The sequence below is a fragment of the Stigmatopora nigra genome, chromosome 16, assembly GCF_051989575.1.
Source record: "Stigmatopora nigra isolate UIUO_SnigA chromosome 16, RoL_Snig_1.1, whole genome shotgun sequence".
NCBI lineage: Eukaryota > Metazoa > Chordata > Actinopteri > Syngnathiformes > Syngnathidae > Stigmatopora > Stigmatopora nigra.
The window spans coordinates 3,440,310-3,460,197 of NC_135523.1; the positions used below are offsets into that span (position 1 = coordinate 3,440,310).

General features: G+C 37.2%; 3 protein-coding genes and 1 long non-coding RNA gene across 7 annotated transcripts in view; 2 read left to right on the forward strand and 2 right to left on the reverse strand.

Annotated features, from left to right (window-relative positions):
- Positions 1-3,504, reverse strand: part of LOC144209480 (uncharacterized) — a 26,395-nt gene extending 22,891 nt beyond the window's left edge. Inside the window, exons 1-3 of the long non-coding RNA XR_013329145.1 lie at positions 2,407-3,504; positions 1,170-1,261; positions 106-219 (exon numbers count right to left, since the gene is read on the reverse strand). This is a non-coding gene — a long non-coding RNA (uncharacterized LOC144209480). The remainder of the gene's footprint in view (positions 1-105; positions 220-1,169; positions 1,262-2,406) is intronic.
- On the forward strand, positions 1,725-6,018 carry insig1 (insulin induced gene 1). The gene is made up of 7 exons (XM_077735806.1): positions 1,725-1,808; positions 2,651-2,775; positions 2,866-3,217; positions 3,982-4,106; positions 4,203-4,369; positions 4,439-4,538; positions 4,883-6,018. The coding sequence occupies exons 3-7, from the start codon at positions 2,872-2,874 to the stop codon at positions 4,910-4,912; spliced, it is 768 nt and encodes a 255-aa protein (XP_077591932.1). The 5' UTR covers positions 1,725-1,808; positions 2,651-2,775; positions 2,866-2,871; the 3' UTR covers positions 4,913-6,018.
- LOC144209479 (uncharacterized) overlaps positions 3,873-19,888 on the reverse strand; it is a 31,016-nt gene continuing 15,000 nt past the window's right edge. For 2 of the 4 annotated variants that reach the window (XR_013329144.1, XM_077735807.1), the window contains exons 4-7: positions 11,934-12,207; positions 11,468-11,553; positions 6,070-6,131; positions 3,873-4,576 (exon numbers count right to left, since the gene is read on the reverse strand). Coding sequence is in view for 3 of the 4 variants with exons in the window: in XM_077735807.1 (XP_077591933.1) it covers positions 11,541-11,553; positions 11,934-12,207 (287 nt within the window). In the remaining variant the exon portion in view is untranslated. Of the gene's footprint in view, positions 4,577-6,069; positions 6,132-11,456; positions 11,554-11,933; positions 12,208-17,043; positions 17,528-19,888 lie in introns of those variants that run through there. The other 2 variants (XM_077735808.1, XM_077735809.1) reach the window with 2 other exon arrangements.
- Positions 13,362-17,209, forward strand: en2a (engrailed homeobox 2a). Its single transcript, XM_077735805.1, has 2 exons — positions 13,362-14,265; positions 15,065-17,209. Exons 1-2 carry the CDS (start codon positions 13,728-13,730, stop codon positions 15,379-15,381), a joined length of 855 nt encoding a protein of 284 aa, XP_077591931.1. The 5' UTR covers positions 13,362-13,727; the 3' UTR covers positions 15,382-17,209.

Genomic DNA, 19,888 nt, shown 5'->3' on the forward strand with positions numbered 1-19,888 from the left:
TACATTGACATACATACTGTGGATCTCAAGTACTGATAAGCGATTATTTGCAGTACTACTAAGAATGAGAGTGAGAAAAACATGTTCTATGGTGGGAACACCAACCTTTTCTGTCCTTAGGCGGAAAAACACATTAAGGTTGGACTTCTGCCATGTTGTCGTCATTATGAAAAGGGTCTCTCTTCCTTTGCAAAGTGGAAATGCTCCGGGGGTTTATCTCTATAAGCACATGGACAGCTGAAATGAGGGAAAAAATGACTTTTGATTGATATGGAAAACATTGAAAGCATGGAGAGTATGTGACACAAAAACCAAGTATTTATTTTCTTTTTTAAGGCTCAGATATGAGAATAAAGCTGTTTAGTGGCTGAAAAAGATGGTCTATGTGTATTAAAGCCACATGATTCTAAGTATAGAATGTTAACTTTGTGACCCCCATGGCAATTTTTGCACATGATTTATGATCCATAAAAGTGTGACATTTATATTGCAGCTTTTCTGTTTTCTCTGGAACAAATCTAAATAACTCAAAATAAATGGAAGTTGCAGATTGTCGTGTAGGCGAGCACAAACATTCAAAATCCTATTCAGGGAGAAAAGAAGTGCAGATTTGTCTTCAAAATGGTGTAATGACACGGTTTACATCGCCGACTATAAAAATCAGCAGAATGAAACAAGCTTCATTGCATTCGCAGGCGTAGTCCTTTGAGACCAGATGCTGTGCTTTTGTCGAATGATTATTTTTGCGTTAGGATATAAATAGACAGACTTTTACGCTTGCAGAAACATTTTAGCTATAGTAAAAGAGTTGTGTTATCTTTTGGTTTGCATTAAGCCTTTTTATTAAGGGTGTCAGACTCAGGGTTGGTTCGTAGGCCACTTTAACATCAATTTATTTAGATTTTTTTTATTATAAATGGATTAAAAGAACTGGATTAAAATTCCTGAATATTCAGTTTTTTATAGATCTAAAACAATGTCTATTTGAGCAGTTTTTTCTATATTTTTAGATTTTACAAAATGATTTGAGCTAAAAACACAGAAAAATGGATTAAAAATTACAATTATTGACTCAAAAAGGGGGAAAAGTCAGGAAATTTAACATGCATCTATACTCTTCATTTTAATTTCATCCTAAAACAGAAAGTTGCCACTCATCATTTACTTACTCGGGCCACACAAAATGATCCGGTGTCCCAGATTTGGCCCCCGGGCCGCCACTTTGACACGTGCTTTATATGTAACATGCTCCAGAGACACACTGCAAAAAAGAAGTGTTAACTTGATTATTCATCACTAAAATTTGGAATAAATACACCAATAATCCCAAAAAAAGACTAACATTATTGAGTAATGAAATGTGTCAATCATTTTAAATAAACATATCTCAAACTGTTTATTCAAAGGAGGTGAGTTGAGATTACATTGTCTGTCAATGTCCTCAAGGCATAGGTTTATCTCAATACAACTTTATTGATATCTTGTTCCGGCACGTATGCACTGTTAAGGTTGACGTCCCGTCATAGAAACAGGCCATTTTTTTTTTTTTGCAAAACATGTTGTTGAAACAGAACTAGGCCCGGACGTTGAACTTTAATGCTACGTAAGCTGACGGATGCCGCACCTCCCTGTTGAACTGTAGTTCAACAACACACAGCTCGACTCCATGTAGTTCCACTGACCTCGTTTATAAAAGGCTGACTGACTATAAAAGGAATTGTGTGTGTGTGTGTGTGTATATATGTGCCTTTAGGATATAAAGAGTGTATCTAGTAGCTGTGTGGTGGAATTTGACTGTCTTTACATAGGTATGTGCAGCTTTTGTATATATATATTTTAAGCAACTAATGATTTGGCCAGATGTATATATGGAAATACTGTTTTAAAAAGTTATTTTCCACATGTTAACTAGAATCTCCTTAGAAAATAAATTAAATCTTGATTCTTCTGCACAAGTAGTTTCATATAAAAGCTCAAAAAATACAAAATAGACATGTGAGAGTATTTTAAAACATTTAAAGACATGATCATGCACAAGAAAGGATTTTAAATGGAGTCTTGTGGTAAACGCAATGGTGAAATAGCATATGATAATCAAAATGTGATCAAAAAATGGTTTTAAGGAACAAATCTAAAGATGAAAAAAGTGCATGAATGTATTACTGCCATTTAAATATATCTTTTCAAAAATACCAACTCCGATTTTTACAGGGAAACATTTCTTTGCATTAGATCTACACGAGGTACTGGTACAAACATTTTGCCATGTGTGGGCAATACTGAGTTGCAGTACAGTAGTACTACAAACAATCATCCTACCTTGTTTGTATGGGTTTATAACATTATGAAACCAACATAAACTCAACACATTGATATTCAGAGATAATAAGAACACACATGACTTACATATATTGCTTTTACCTGAACGGATGCCACAAAAAAACATTAGATTTACATAATATTTTACATTTGGTGGCGTGGTCTTGGCTTCCGCTCTTCTGCCCGCCCCCTTAGGCTGTTTTGGCACATGAGAGGTGGGGTGAAGTGACGTCACAAGACGCGCAATCTTCCGATTGGCTGCCGAGTCTCACCCGACTCAGCTGTCTGCGACTGTGTTGTCTGACCGAGGAGAAGCTCTGTTTTTATTTAGCTCGACGACACGTTGCAGTCCTCCGGACAATAATGTGAAGAAGCTATTGCGCAGCGGTGGACAAAAATAAAAAAGAGAATCGTGCAGAAGGGTCATCGACTGCAGATTTGAAGTTACAGATCAAGGTAAAGCTCTTATAGACATGGTGGCATGAGTGACGTCACATTGTGCGTTTATTTCATTGTGGTTTGCAACTTATTTTTGTCCTATTTCAGTGCCAAATGTCTAGTTTGGAGGAGCAGTGTTGGAGCTGCTCTTGTACGCCTCAATCGGAGGGAGAACAGTCGTCATCACCGTCTTCTGCGACCAACTGGTGGGCATCCAAAGGCGAAGAAATGATGTCCATCATCACATCGGTGCTGAGTAGCGCTTATGGATCATTGCATCGCCATCGGACGTTCAACTTGATCCGCCGCGGTCTGGTGCTCTTCGCCGTTGGTGTGATCCTCGCCCTGGTGCTGAATTTGCTGCAAATCCAACGTAACGTCACGCTATTCCCCGAAGAAGTGATGACCACCTTGTTCTCGTCAGCCTGGTGGATCCCCCCATGCTGCGGTACTGGGGCAGGTTAGTTTTATCTAAAGTCTTACTAAGAACTATTTAATGATGGTTAATGTTTATTGCTTTTCTCCTTCCCTGCAAGGGAGTCGCCATTACTAAACAGTATACTTGACTTTTACGACATTTTCTCCGAGATAAAAGAAGAGATTAGGCGAGGGGAATTATGCAGGGATGATTCACTTCTTGGCGACGTTTTTGTTGGTAGTTGTGTCACATTTGAGGGTTTTATGGTGACCTTTATCGCGTTTGTTTGGCGGACACGTAAGAGTTAAAGGAGCCAAATTCGGCGTGGTTCTTTTGATACACTTGCGCCCATTGGCTACAGTGAAGCGGACGTGAGGCGGACCTGTCGCTCATTGGTTGGAGTCATAACGGGTGACTGGGAGGGCGTGGCTCCGGAGGTTAAGGCTTTGTTTGACGGAGAAGAAACAGGAAGTCAGATGGGATATAATTATTATTTTTATTTTTTTAACAATAAAATATGTATCAGGCGTACTGTATACTTATTATTTAAGAGTGATTGTCATTTTTAAATAAGAACAATCCCATTAGAATTCATCCAAAATAATAATAATATTATTACACATGAATGTGTTCCCTAATATCAATGTTTTTAATGTTACCAGTTCATGTTGAAATGTTATTTTTCATTCTCATTTCCTCTTTTCAGGAGCGTTATTAGCAAACTCAGCACAAATAACACTAGACCCATGATTTTTAATTTTTTTTAAATTGCAATATGAAATATTTCTCATTTTTTCCACTTACAGCTGTAGTGGGCCTGCTATACCCATGTATCGACCGACATCTTGGCGAGCCACACAAGTTCAAGCGAGAGTGGGCAAGCGTCATGCGATGCATCGCAGTCTTTGTGGGCATCAACCATGCCAGCGTTGTATCCTATTAATACAATGTCCTAAAGTTAACTTAGTTTGTAGGTTGTGCAAATATTTGCCGGTGTTATTTGTCCCTAACCCATCCTGAAAAACAGAAACTGGACATTGACAACAGTGTTCAGCTTTCACTCACCCTCGCCGCCCTATCACTGGGCTTATGGTGGACCTTCGACCGCTCGCGTAGTGGCTTCGGCTTGGGCGTCACCACGGCCTTCCTCGCCACCGTCTTTACACAGCTGCTGGTCTACAATGGAGTCTACCAGTATGTAAACATAGCAGAATTAAATAGTGCATATGATGGATGTTTTTAACCAATGTTATTGTGATTCAGGTACACATCTCCAGACTTCTTGTACGTACGGTCCTGGCTGCCTTGTATTTTCTTTTCTGGTGGTGTCACCGTAGGAAATATTGGACGCCAACTCGCCATGGTATGTTGGTTAGCAGTTTTCTAGTTCGCCATAGTTTCCTATGGTGGGGGATTTTTAAACAAGATGGAGAGGTTATTTGTAATTATTAAGCTTTGTGAATAGTATTTCTTGTTAAGCAAGTACATTTAACTAGTGTTTTTATTGGTTTTAATTATCTGCATAATAACATGTGGACATTTTAAGTATGGCAAAATTACCATGTGAACCAATTGCCCAAAAGAGGAGTGCCGGTTTTGCAAATTCATGATTGCACGTCATTGAAAGTAATTGGCATTCAAAGCTTAGCAACTAAGTTTAAGTTTTGCTTTCATTTGTCTTATCTATTTTAATGTTTTGTCTGACAGGGTGGCATCGAGAAGCCGCATAACGACTGAAGAGTTGTGCGGTTTATGGCGGGGTGGCCCTTTGGGTTTGACGTGCCATGTGACCTCGCCAAGGCCACGCCCATCACGGCTTCTAAAAAAAACGACAGGACAGTGTTTGCCTCTTTTTGTCGTTTTTCTCTTTTTATTTATAAGCTAAAGTTGACTTGACATCTTTTTTTTTTTTAAAAAAGGGAAACTTTCTGAACTTTTTCTGGATTTTTTTTCATCTTTAACTTTTTAAAGTGACTACCACACATCATGGAGGAATGAAGAACGGCAGGAAATATACACAGCTGTGCCAATTTGTCTAGAACAGTAATCATTATTTCTGCAAAATAGCCTTTTGATTAACTTGTATTCTAGCCAAGTGCTTTCATGAAGTTAAATACTGTCAACAGAAGTAGAAATGACATAACTTACATTTTTTTACAAGTATTATAAGACCAAAAGGAAAGTTATTGACATTGATTATGGAAGCTAGATTTTAGCTGTTGTGGAAATGGACATTTAGAAAAAAAGTTATGTAGCAAAATCTCAACAATTGCAGTGTTTGAGCTTGGCTAGGATCAGATTACATTAATGGATGCCAGACATTTAACTAGTATTTTTGAGTTCTTGAAGCCCTAGGAATAGCCTAGTATGGAGGCAATGCAGGTCAGAAATAGGCTAGCCCAAAAAAAATAAGTTGTATTGGGGGTGCTAAACTCCAGTATCCAAAGAATTGTGTTTCTAGGAAGGGGCTGGCAAATAATTTTGCAATCTGTGATTGCCTGTGTATTGAAATATTGTATTAGAACTAGATAATGGTGTTTTTCCTCACTACTATTGTGTAAAAGAAATATTGTACATAACAAAAAAAAACACTATGGCTTGCAAATTCACATACATTCAGGTGTTAATGTCAGTATGCAATCTTGATTAGAGGACACACCAGCCATGATCCATTTGGCGTCATTATACCTTCGACGGCAATATTTTTCTATGAAATAAAACTAGTGTGGTGGAGGAAGGAGCTTTACTTTGGTTTGGGAGGTGATGAAGCACCTCATTTGTGCTTTTATGTGTATTAAGCCTTTTTTTCAATGCTATGTGAAATAAAAATGTGTAAATGAGAACTTGGTTGTGTTATTTGCAATGGGAAAGCACAAACAGTGACATTTAGTTACCTTTAGATGTCAGCAATGGTCCTTGGTTTAGTCTGGAAGTGATCAGATGAACTGTCGCCCTCCTGTGGGAACAAATGGTATGACATGGTTAACTCATTGGCTGTCATTGACGGCGATAGGCATCTAATTCATGCCAAGCTCTTAAGGCACGGGGTCAAAACAACTCAGGTGCACCCAAGGTGAAAGGGGTACGAGGAGGGAGAGGTGGGGGGTGGTGGTCGTCTCTATTTTAGCCGTCGATGAACGATGCCACACAAGGAGAGGGCGGCTCGGGTGACTGACTGCTTTACTGGCCACGACCTCCGTGGAGGCACGCAAATAACGCACCAAAGGTCACATTATTAGGTACACCTAACCACAGCACACGCAAGTTTTTTTTTAAATATAAAAGGCATTTAAATTCATTTTTAAAGTGATTTTATGAACGTGCATCATTGAGGGTTGGTAATAGGCATTAAAATACACACTTAAAAAGGATTTGTGAAATTCTGTAGTTTAAATTGATTATGAGTAAAGGTATTTTTTTTAAGATATTTTGTGTTTATTTTAAAGGATGCTTGATGAGGTTGGTGGGTTTTTGTTTTTAAACTTTAGGGGGGTTTGATCTTTTGAGTCTTCATTATACGTTTTTATTGTTTAAATTAGTGTTTCTGCTTGGTGTAAATTAATATTAGTTGATTAATATATAGTATGAGAAAAAAAACATTAAAAGTGCAGATATAACTTGGATTTTAAATTCTTATTTTGTTTATATGTGCATTATAATGAATGATAGCTTTATTCTTTGTTTCATCTCATTGTAATGTCAATACAATAAAACAATATTTGGTTTTGGTCTGCTAAAATAAGAAAACCAGAAAACATACTTTTTCAACGCCATTAAAATGTACATTTTAATTAATTTCACAAGAATTAAATGCTATGTTGTTTTATCCCAAAGTGATAAGGCAATTTTACAAACAATTCATTTTTGGTATACACCTTAACATCATCCTCGAGATCTGCCTAGCAACCAGATCTCAAATTTACCATCAGTTGAATTTCTATTTAATTTCGTTATGTTAACCCATATTATTTTTATAACCCCTCATTTCACCCTTACATGTCCTTTCTTTAACCATATTGATAAACTAATACATTTAGGGAAAAAACAGCTGAGGATTGCACTTTTGAAACCCCTATGAATAACTCATCTAAATGAATGTGTTCGTTATTTAAGGAAAACGTGCCAAGTTTACGGGTGGAACAAGTGCTTTTTCACCTGCCGAAAAAGGGGACCAGGAAAAGGGGGACAGGTGCAGGAGGCATGTGGACTATTCCAAGCATGCCCCCCACAACCCCCACATAGACCACCACCCATGCACGAGGGCCTGTAAAGGGCCACAGTGTATATGGCTGCAGAGAAAAATACTTTTTAAAAAAAATCTAAGTAAATATATTGTTTTTAAAGAAGAAATTAGATAAAAATCAGTGATAATGACGAGCATTGGGCCTTTAAATTCAGAAAATTTGGACGTTGACAGCTGTCAATGGCATTGATTCATAACTGTCCATTTTTGCATTATGTCTTAATTTAGAAGGTAAAATGTTAGAGATGTTAATATTAAGGAAAAATTTTCATTTTTGTAGATTTGTTTTGCATTTTATTAATGTATAGTATATATGGGTATCAACTAAATGCTATGCTTAAATTATTGTTTAGCTTTTTACTTTGAACTTAGTCTTTCCTCCTTTAGTTTCAACACATTTTTGTTCCTAATTACAAGTTTTATTGCAATTATGTATACAGCACTTTAAACAGCAAATGCAATTTCCCTGCAGCATCATTTCATTTTCTTTTGAACCTTATGATATATAATTCATTAGTTCAACTTTAACTTGATTTAAAAATGTAAAAAAAAAGAAAAACACTGAACTAACATCAAGTTAAATGAAAGCATTGCACTTCTAACCACCACAAAATTAAAATTGACACATTTTAATAGAAAACCTTCTTATATAGCTTTCCCATAACACCCCAAAATATTATTTAACATTACTTTTTTTAACTGTCTCATCTATACACAGTTTTAGCTGATTGGCCATCAGATCTCACATGGTTATACTGCAATCCCCCGAAAAATACTATTAAAAAACAACAAATTATTTCTCAAAGTATCGACATGCCAACTTTATCTGATGTCTAAATACTTTGGCTTTTCCTTTAAAGAGACAAAAGAAGAATAAAAAGAGGAAGACAATCACTCACAGGCCTTTTCAAGGGGGGATTCGGGGGTCTTCGAACTTTTCAAACCTTGTGATCACTGTGCCGTGCAGACTAAATCTTCTTTATTTAAGTCACTTAAGTCAATGAGCACAAACAACAAATGCTTGCTATTAAGGCATAATTGGATCAAGCCTCTAATTGAATGCTGAAGGCGACACTAATAATGGCAAAATACGGACATTAACTCATAGCTTGCCTTTGACGCCTATAGACGTCCAACTTAATTGGGAAGGGCAGCTTCTTTAAGGTCAAATAGATTTAACCTCTATCTAATGGCAGCCATTTTTTTTTAAATCATGTACTTTCATTAAGTATTACCAAATCTCAATCTGGATCATGATTAATAAAAGAAGACATGAAAATGGTGGAATTTTATACATAATATCAATGATGTTTTTAGTTGTATTGTTTAACAATGTTTTTACAATGTGCACTAAAACGTTTTGTAAGTATTATGGGATGCAACTGTTTTATAATTTGCATGGGAAGCAATATTGTTAAAATTCTGTATGTGCAATTTTTATCATTATTATATACATATTTGCATGTGTAAATACATACATATGCATAAATGTAAACATTTACACACATTTATACCTATAAACACAAAACAGGTTTGAATTATGTTCATTTATGTGTTACCTATTTATTTATTATGTATTGTTATTTATTGATTATTTATGTAGTTGTACTTTAGTTTGTTGTTATTTGTGCACTTCATGGTTAAGCTTTAAGCATTATACTTGTACAATAAAAGCATTCAATTCAATTATTCATTTGTATTTATATCAATATCAGCTAAATGTCCAAATAGTGTATTATAATTAACATTTGTAGTTTTTCATTGAACCAACGTTTACAATTTAACATATTACGGTCAAAGCAATAGTCGCAGATCCATTTTTTAACAACACAAATCCAATATTAACTTGATTATTCCTTTTAAAACCCTTTCTATAGAGAGATAACGTGTCTTAATGATAAAAACTCCAATTATCCTAGCTCATTTGCAAGCCTTTCAATCACCAAGGCCCCCTCCCTTGTAATAATTGGACAATGATAGCTGCTGTGACCCCAAATGTCAAAACACTTCCGGGTTCGGACATGCACACAAAAACAAATCATACACCAGGGTCATCTATATAGAAAGAGGGGTACTTTTTTCTAGGGGGGGGTTGTCTTTCACATTGTGTGAAAGGCACAGGAAGCAGCAGGATTTGGGGGGTGATGGGGAGTGGTGGGGGGCAACCCCTGCAATGGGGATATCTTACAGACTCTCCACCCATGGGGGGTTAGGGGGGGTATAGCCCTGTGATCTGTGAGCTGGCACACATGACGGCGTCCATTCACAAATCTTGTGAGCGTCACCTTTTGTAGTGTACTAGCCTCACACACACACACACACATAGACGCACATGCACGCGCACAGTGGTGCTTGCAAAAGTGGGTTATGAGAGCTGGAGGACACTGCACATGCGCATTAGGTGTGATAGTATAGCAGAGAGTGAGTGGGGATGCATGCCAATTGGCTGCACCCAAAAATTATTGGACTGCATTTTTGGAAGAGGGAGTACATAGATATTTTGTGGATTTTTTTTAAAGGGGGTGGGGGAGGTTTTTTTTATATAATCAATTACAAATGCTGATCATGTTGGTTATACAGTACCATTGGCGGTGAGAGACGTCCAATTCATTTGAATTGGGAGAGTCAAATTTAAAATGAAATTGAAGGAGACATGGCAATGGCAGCCAAATATATTCATAATTGATAACCATAAGGTAATTGGGAGAAATGCTATATTTTATTGTATTGGTATTGGAATCATAAATAATGTGAATGTTAGGTAGAAAAATGACTGTTATCCTATTTTAGTTTAAATAGTACATTTTTCTAGTGCAATTCAGTGATTTTGATTAGCTGCAGTTTAGTTGTATTTAACTTTTAAGTAAAATACAGGGATTAGAATTTTGAATTATTCATACAGGCACTATTTGTAATCAATATTATTTTGATACAAGGTTATTTTTTTTAATTGTTCTATATTCAAGGAGTGTGTTAATAAAAAAAGGTATAATGTTACTTATTTGTTATTATTTCTCATTTTGACTTTTCCTGATTTAAATTAGACTTAAAAACATGAAAAGATAACTGACATGACTAACAGACAGTAAAACTAGTCTGTAGTTTTCGCTTTAACTAGAATGGATGTTCAAATACTGGCATTTATTTTGGTTTTTGTATTGCTTTTGACAATATTTCTGACAAATAGAGGCAATGCCTTATTGAGAATGTATTATATTATAAATAGTAAAACAAATGTACATTTTTGTGGGTTTCTACAGCAAATTGATAATATTTAGTTTTAAGGTATGCGTTCGGTCTATTGGTGAAGATGAAATCATAACTGTTTCTATCATGAAAGATATAAGAATGAGGGTTAATAAAAATACATATAAAAGTCTATTTTGAGTTCTACATTTGACTATTAATGGGGAGAATACAATTAAAAAGGGATATGGCATATATAACAAATATTTTTTATTAAAGGTAAGGATTTGAGACATACATCAGTATAGATTTGAATATTATAATCGAGAGGATTATATTGATGATGTAATTTTTGGTGACACCATAGGCCCATATTTTGTAATGATGCCATTTTTAAATCTATTATTATTTGTGAAGGGGTAATTAAACTGAAAACTGAAAAATGATTTAGTTTGGTGTTTTGATTTTGACTGTACTTTCAGAAAATTAGTATTAAAATAATGTTTCTTTAAGGCAAACAATAATCAAATATCTTGTGAGTGTTTACTTTTGCTGTTGATGTGATTTTACATTAAATTGAAAGAAAAAAACATTAAAATCTAGGTTTTAGTCTTCAGATGCAATACATCAATTTATATTTCTACATTGACTATAATGCAATTCTTGTGCTAGTTTTAGAGCAAATTTGCACTTTTAGTCCATGTTAATTTCTGCATGTGAAACTGACATATATTGAAATACTATAATCTTACAACTGGAATTCCATGTTTTCAAAGTGTACTTTAGACTTTAAAGCTTGACTTATAGTCAAAATGGCTTCAGATATCCAAAGTTTTAAGCATTATTATTTACCATGATTGTACCTTCATTTCCGGCCAAGTGTGATTTGAAATGTTGTCCACTGTAGTTTTGGGTCTTGGGGTAAAAAACAGTATGTCACCAGACTGTTCTGAAATGAAAATAGATGACAGATTAGTTAGGAAAATAAGATTTTAGACAGCCAATGCATGTGTAAATATCGCAAAGGTCTTTTCCGTGGAAATAAGCCTAGTGTCTTGTGCCTCCATTGTGTGCTGCTCATTTAGCGCCTTCTTTCCACTCTCAGCGTGACAACAGTGTGTTCGTGTGTGTGTGCGTGCGCAATCAGAATTTAAATAGAGGTTGGTGGAGGAGTGCTAGCATAGCACAATTTCACCTCATTTGGGAAACATCCCGTCTTTAAAATGCAACAATTTGTATGGTAAACACATCTACAGGTCCTAAAACATCCATAGAAAAGACCCTTGGAATAGAAAGGGAAAAGTATAAATAAGCAGCTGGCTCACTCACCCTCCCGTGGTTGATATCTGCCCCCCCCTGAAGTGTGCTCTCCCCTCGGTTTCGGAAGATCCAGCGTCGGCCCCCCGCCCCGGGCGACTCGGTGCGAGCATGTGTCGTTCCCAGAGGAGGAAGAGGACGACTATGCAGAAAAAGTTGGTTGGGAAAAAGTCCCAAAAGTTTTGTCCTGGGTGGGGGCCTCCTCCCAGTTTGTCGGTGTGCATCAGTGGTTCCCCTTTTAAAAGGGATATGGACCACAGGCCAGCGTGGGAACACTTGGGGGAACCTTCAAAATAAGCAGACATAGTAGTTTAGAATGTGCAAAAATCCATTTTGATTTTAGACAGGCTAGAAAAAATTGATGACATTTCTCCAAAACAATGATACAAAGCATGCTTAAGAGTTCTGATCCAATTTTGTCGTTCAAAGAAAAAAAAATGATCAAGCAGGCCGATGATTGCAGTAGTTTGTTGTTATAAAATCTGAATTATTTAATTTAATTTACAGAATTATCGTGTGGTTAGAAAAGATTGGGGGTGACAGTTCATTTCGCTTCATGCTATCTGCCCTTTTTATATGGAGAATTGATATTAAATTCAAACTATGGCTCATAGGCCATATACGGTGTATATGGGAATGAAATACAGACCAATACAAGTATTTGAAAACAATTGATATCCAAATTTGTAATATGTAGTGTAAAATCTAAGTGGCAACAAGTACTATAATTCCAAATAAAAGTGACATTGGGACGTTGTGTTTTTGCTTTAAAATACAGTAATAACAAAAAAAACTATAATTAAATGAAACATCCTTAACACTTTGTTATGCTCTCTTGGCTTTTAACATGCAAAAGAAGTTGAAATAATCCCTGCACATGCAGAGTTCAGTTATATTTCACTTTAACTTAACTTGAGAGGTAAGTTACTTTCACATATTTATTGGTGTTGTCAAATGTGTTGACAACAGACCTGTATGGTTTTTGGTAGAATATTTTAACATGGACTCATTAATGTAATCATGATTTAGGTATATTTTAGTTCACCTTCATATTCAAGCACATTGTCAAATCTTGATCTGTTTATAGTAGCATTGTTTTTCTTTATAATATTTGCCCTGCCAATAACGTTGGTGGGCGTCCAATGCTCTTTCAGCCTTAAAATTGATTGGACTTATATCGCTGTCAATAGCAACCTAAGAATAAATGCTCCACCTCCTTTAGAGCAAAAATAATAATAATGCATGGCTTGTTTTAAATCAATTACTGGAGAGAATCTCGCAGTGGATTTGGGGGTCTGAAAAAGGCGAGAAAGGGGGCGTGCGTGCAGAGGTATCGAACCCAGTTCACGTGGCCTGCCTCCTGCCTTCCCATTGGTCGTAGGCACGTGTCTGGGAGGACAGTGGGGAAACGTCACTCAAGGGGGGCTTCTTGTATGGAAAATAAGAAGCAAACTCCAGAGTGAGAGTATTAAGAGCATCACTTTTTTGCGAGCCTCTTTATTTAGTTTAGTTGAAGCCGTTCGCCTCTGCGGACGTCTTTAAATGTGCGCAAATGGCTCGAGCGCACTCTTAACGACAGCACCGAGGGGGGGCTATTATGTCCAAAAAGTATGCTTTTCTTCGAGGACGCAACCGCGAGGCCGTGCGTGCTGCCCTCGAATATTTGGTAATTTGATAATTTTTTTTCTGTTTGTTTTGGTTTCGTTTTCGCCAAAATTGTTCGCCCCCCCTCCACGAACTTGTGAGGGAGAGCGATAAAGGGGTTAAAACGTAAAAAGAGAGAGGGTGAGGAAAAAGCGAGGCACGATGGACGACCACGAGCGCGGCAGCAGAGTTGAGGCGGAGGAATCGAACAGAGCCATCCTACCATTGCTGCAGGTGCAAGGCAACGCGCAAAACCCACACCGGGTCACCAACTTCTTCATCGACAACATCCTCAGGCCCGATTTCGGACGCAAAAAGGACCAAGGAGGGAACCGCCAACACCACCAGCATCGCCGCGGGGAGAGCACTTTGTCACCCCCGCAGCCTCCGCTACCGCTGCCGCCACCACCACCGCCGCCGCCGGAGAGCCTCGGCAGCCCGGCTGCGCCTCTGACCGAGCCGGTGGGAAGCGCGGTGCCCGCGGAAGGGACCTCCACACCGCACGCAGTCAGCGGCGTTAAGAAGCCAGCCATACCCGCCGAGGAGCCCCTGAAAGCCCGCGGAGAGAGCGGAGATCAGTGCCTAAGCTCGGACTCGGACAGTTCTCAAGCCAGCTCGAACGCACCACCGGGACAGCAACCCGGCATGCTGTGGCCCGCCTGGGTGTACTGCACCCGCTACTCGGACAGACCCTCTTCAGGTGGGTCATCATCGAACCCCGAACACACCCGAAAAAAGCCGACTAGTGGGCTCAGGCCCCGTGTTTACATTTGCAATTACTATACTACCTTGCAAAATATCCAGATTAGCCATTGCAAATTAAAATATTTTTAAAAACGCTATGATAAAAGTAATATTAATTCATGCAATTCAAAAACATTTTTTGCACACTATTGCAAAATAAGGGGATCGAGATAGATTTTTGCATGAGTTGCAGGCATTTTTTAAAATCATCAAAACTTGCAACTAACAAACTTTTGACGCGTCAGCAAAAAAAACAAAATGTATACGAGTTGTGGATGGATCAAATCAAACGGAGTACAACTTGTTCTCATGCATTATGTAGGTGGAGGAGGCAACTACTACGAGTTGTAGAGTTTGTGCGTGTGTGTGTGTGTGTGTGAGTGTGTGTGAGAGAGAGAATGTGTGTGTGTCTGCTGACAAGCATGCATCAATGTGTGTGTAGACTTTAAATTGTGCATTTCACATCATGCCTATGCAATACTTTTTACATTACTATACCACATTATAACATCAAGTAACAACCTTTACATTTACAATCATAATTTCATAGCAAAATGTAATGGAGCACAGATCAGAGCAATTATACATATGCATAACATAATCCACACAATTTTAATTATTGAAACCGAAACAAATCAGAGAATCTTTCTAATTAATTCAGCGTGAGGACATGCAAGAATGAGCCAATCATTTTCAAGTTAAACATCATCACAAGATGTTGATAACATTAATAAATAGCATTTCCACGGTTGCAGGTCCGAGATCCCGCAAACCAAAGAAGAAGAGCACCAGCAAGGAAGACAAGCGACCGCGCACGGCCTTCACCGCCGAGCAGCTGCAGAGACTCAAAACCGAATTCCAGACCAACCGTTACCTGACCGAGCAACGGCGCCAGAACCTGGCGCAGGAACTGGGTCTAAACGAGTCTCAGATCAAGATCTGGTTTCAAAACAAGCGGGCCAAGATCAAGAAGGCCAACGGGAGCAAGAACACACTAGCGCTGCATCTAATGGCGCAAGGCCTATACAACCACGCCACCGTCACCAAGGACGACAAATCCGACAGCGACTGAACAGAACCCCCCCACTTGGGTTTTTTCATATTTTATCTCCTTTTTTTTTTTAAATCTATCCTATCACACAGAAATATACAGAGTATAGTGAGTGATGCCAGATCACATGACCCCACTATAGGAATATTATGATGCAATAATATCACCCAACAAAAAGGGCCAGTTTAACTCATTGACTATACAAATGATGGCGATAGTCTTCCAATACAATTTGATTCGGAGGTTAGCATTCTTTGCTAGCTTAACCCAGTCAAAAAGTATTGCACGGCTATCTCTATTAAAGGTTATAATGAGTTTAAGAGAGAATATACCAGCATAGTCTGCAATATCACGTCTATACAAGATGCTGTATAAAGTTGTCACTGTCTGTTCCCGCCCCGCCCAAGCAGGAGCTTCTAATTAATCAATTATGAATGCCATCCAATATACAGTATACATATATATATGATATAATGATTGTCATTTTTACATCTGGCACTTCTATCAGAGAAGAAACAAGTCCAAAGAATGTTTTTTTTTTGTCTGTTGTTGTTCCTGCTGCATCAAGGCTACTGTGAATTGAAATCACTGCTAACTAACACCATTTTGTTTTGAAATCATGTATAGAGATGAAGAGAGAGATTTTTATGGCATTATTTTCTAACATGTTGCTTCTATGTGAGTGTGAGTGTTTTAATTTGAAATAGCAATATCAATCACTGCTGTATTAAATGAATGACTGCTGCCTATAGTAAACCGTGTAGCATTCGAACCACAAGCACTCATGCAGCTTGTGTGTGACCTTGTTAAATCTTTGCCAGTATTTGAGACATCCATTTGTGACTGTATTAAAAAAAAAAGGACTTCATATGTGTATTTATATAGATTTTATTGACGGGGAGAAAAAAAACAAAAAAACAAAATCTATCCAATGACCAGTGTTGCTTTAGAGTAGGTTTCTGAGGTGTTTACACTGCTTGTTTATATCTTGCAATAACTTTTTTTTTGTTTTTTTGTGAATGGAAAATGTGTCTACGAGGCCTTTTGCATGAACGCTGCAATTTGTTGTACTTGGGGGGCAAACAACTGTGTTTATTAATGGAGCTAATGTGACCGAGATAAGGCTGTATTCATGTTTCAGGGCGTATACGGGAACCTTATGCCTATATCAGGGGCCATGAAATATAAAATCGGACAAATTTTTACATGTGTGATTATATATTATCAACATTTTAGGAGGGGGGGCTTTTTTATAATGCTATTTGTTTGTAAAAAATTGCTCTCGGGGGTCTGAGTACGGGCCGCAGGTTCCCGAACCCCTGCCGTACGCCAAATTTATTTTAGTTTGCCTTTCAATGTGTTTTTCTGTTGTGCATCTGCAAAAAAAAGTGTGTGTGAATTAAAAAAAAACAACAACAAAAGATATGATGATGATCCACCAAACTGAAACACACTTTGCCTTAAAAAGTCCCCATGTGGACTTTTTCGTGTAACAGAACTGTGCCGAATCAGATACGCAGTATTACTTAAAAAACAAAAAAACAAAAAACAAATGCAGACTATTCAAGCTGAATGCCTTTTTACAAACACTGCTGGTATACGACATCCTGAATTTACTCATACAGCGTAGAGCTATCTATCTATATATATGAACAATGTTTAAATAAAAACGACAGCACAGAGTTGTAGAATCCAATGCTATTTTTTATTTTATGTTGGATGCTATCCTTTGGTGAAGACAACAAACTCAAAGTGTACATAATTTGTATCATGTATTAATTGTGTACTTAACTGCCTCCTGGAAATTGCAAAACAGAAAATAAACCTCGAAGATTATGGACAAAAACAATACTTTGTTCTTTTTGTACAAGCCAAAAGCTTACGTTCATGTTTAATGCCATAAAAAAAACCCAACAAGAACAAAAAAGGTTGACATTTTGAATGGCAAAAAATTAATCCTCCTTTCCACGCAAAACACCCACTCGACAGATGAAAACATAGGCCAAAGCAGCCAAACATTATGCAAGAGAAAGCCTTGAACAATCCCCAGCCGTGTCCCCCGCCCTAACGACAACAATGGCCTATCTGCATTTTCATACTTGAACCACTAGTCTTTGTTTGTACGACCGCTTGTCCTGTCTTCGCCACGGTCGGTCTTCCTCACACGCTGTTGGAAAACGTAAAAAAAAAAGGAAAAAAAAAAACTTCCATCCAGGCAAAAAGGAATGGAAGGACGGAAAAGAGAGACGAAAAGAGAGAGAGAGAGAAATGAAGGTCAAAGCCTGTCATGGCTGCAGGTGGCTGGTTTATAAACCCCCCTTGAATCCCCTCCACCCCCTTTCTTCCTCCACCCACCCCTCACTAACCCATTCTCCACACAGAGCCTTCCCACCCAAACTCGCTTCCCCTTCTCTCACGCTCACACACATCTTACTATCACTCGCTTTTATTATTTTCCTTCTTTCCTGGCTTACACACACACACACACATGCACACATTTTATTCATTTGTGCATGCACTTATGCGCTCTCGTGCTGCGTGAAAATATTCACAAGACACGGGAGAGGCTCCCAAAAAGTTCATGCCGGGACATGAAATGATGAACTGTCGATTTGGGAAAAGACGAAAAAGATGATGGAGGAAATATAGAAAAAGAATTCTATTGAATTGCGTCTTTTTTTGCCCTTGGAGGGTAAAAAAAAAGTAGAAGTGACAAAAGTGGGCCATCGTGGAAAATGTTATGTGATGAATTCATTTGATGCCATTGACGGAAAGAAGCGTCCAATGGGTTTGGAGTAGGAGATTAAATGGGATGGATAATAGCATCATCAAAAATGAGCATTCAGACTAAGTCTTGTCAATAGTAGCTAATGAGGAAAGTACTACAAAACTGTATCAGACAATGCAATATACTGTATTATTGTTTGTGACAATAAAACATGATATTTTACAGGAAAAAATAAATTGAAGTAACAGCTGACACTTGTTGAATTTCCTTGCTTACCAAAAAATAAGAAAAACTGATCTAAAGTCCCAAATTTATCAAACAAATGTCACTACTTACAAATTTAATGCTGCTACATAGAAGACTATGGAAATGAAACAAATGCAATTAGGCTAAAATTACCTAAACTTGTCATTATATCTTAATAAAGACATTTTCTGTTATTTAAGTGATCCTTTGGAGTGTGTGAAATTAATTTATCAAAAAAAAACTATACCATAATGCTCTTTATTTAAGCACAATTTTTAAAAAAAATGATGGATGTGACTCTACAGTTCACTCTAATAATATTAATGTGGATTAATGTTGATATTTTCCAAAATAAGAGTTAGGTATTCTCAAAAGTTGATTAAAGTGACCCATTTTTTTTTTTTTTTTATTCAGGTGGTGGACTAAGTGTTGGCGATTCCTAACGCCTCGTTTCACAAATCGCAACACTGAATATTTACGTAGGTGGCAAGAAACTAAATAACTGTCCAGGAATAGCTGTCAGGCAACAATCGCGTGAAATGTGGCTTATTTTCCAGGAGCTGTGCCAAACAATTGTAAATAGGCTTTAAAATTGAAGCTGTCCAAAGGACAAAGTCGAACGCAAGTTCTCATTTCAAAATCTGTTTATACCAGAAAAGAGCATGCTTTCAAACTCTAAAATCACTATTTTGTTCAATTTAACACTCATATCAAGTTTAAAGAAAAGTTCAACATAGGAAAATGAAACTAAATTACTTACTCACCCTTTCAGGAATCTTGGCAAACAATATCTATAGTGGTTTTATGTTCATTATGGTATGTGGCTGATATAATTAGTCGTTGTAGTGAGAGTACAGAGTATATTTAAAGTACTACATTGAAAATAAAATAATAAAACATGCAACAACAGCATAGACTGTTTTTACTAGTACTGTTTTGAACAATAATCTATGAAGATTGTAAAAGTGGATGCCAAAAATAACAAAAACATAAAAAACATGATTAGATACGAGGTAGTGGCTAAAAACTATATTTTTCTATGTCATCCAAACTCGTTCCATTCCACAATTTCTTTAAATTTGTTCTTTATTAATATTACTTCTATTATCTGTTAGTATGCATATTATAGCATCTACCCGTGTAGATTAGTATTACGATTACAGGAATTGGAGAAATGAAATGAAATTCATTTTAGTGCACAGTGTGGGGTTTTCATTGTGTTTATCTTCACAGTCTAATTCACTTGCTAATAATGTAATAAACCAGTTCTAAAACCATCCACATGGGACTCTTTTGAGAAAATATCACATTACATCTATATATATATTCAATAAAATGTATTTTATTCCAATCTGCATCTAAAAATGTTGACTAGTCAACACGTTAAGCAATTAGTGCAACCCTTGACATGTACTTGATAGTTTAACACCATCTCAATTTCAAGTTATCATGATACTTCTAATCTAATATGTTGCTCCTGTTCATAAGTGGGTTTAAGTTTCTAACACTTGGAGTATTTTCTTTTTTTTTTTTGGCAAGATCTTCTTTATCCAC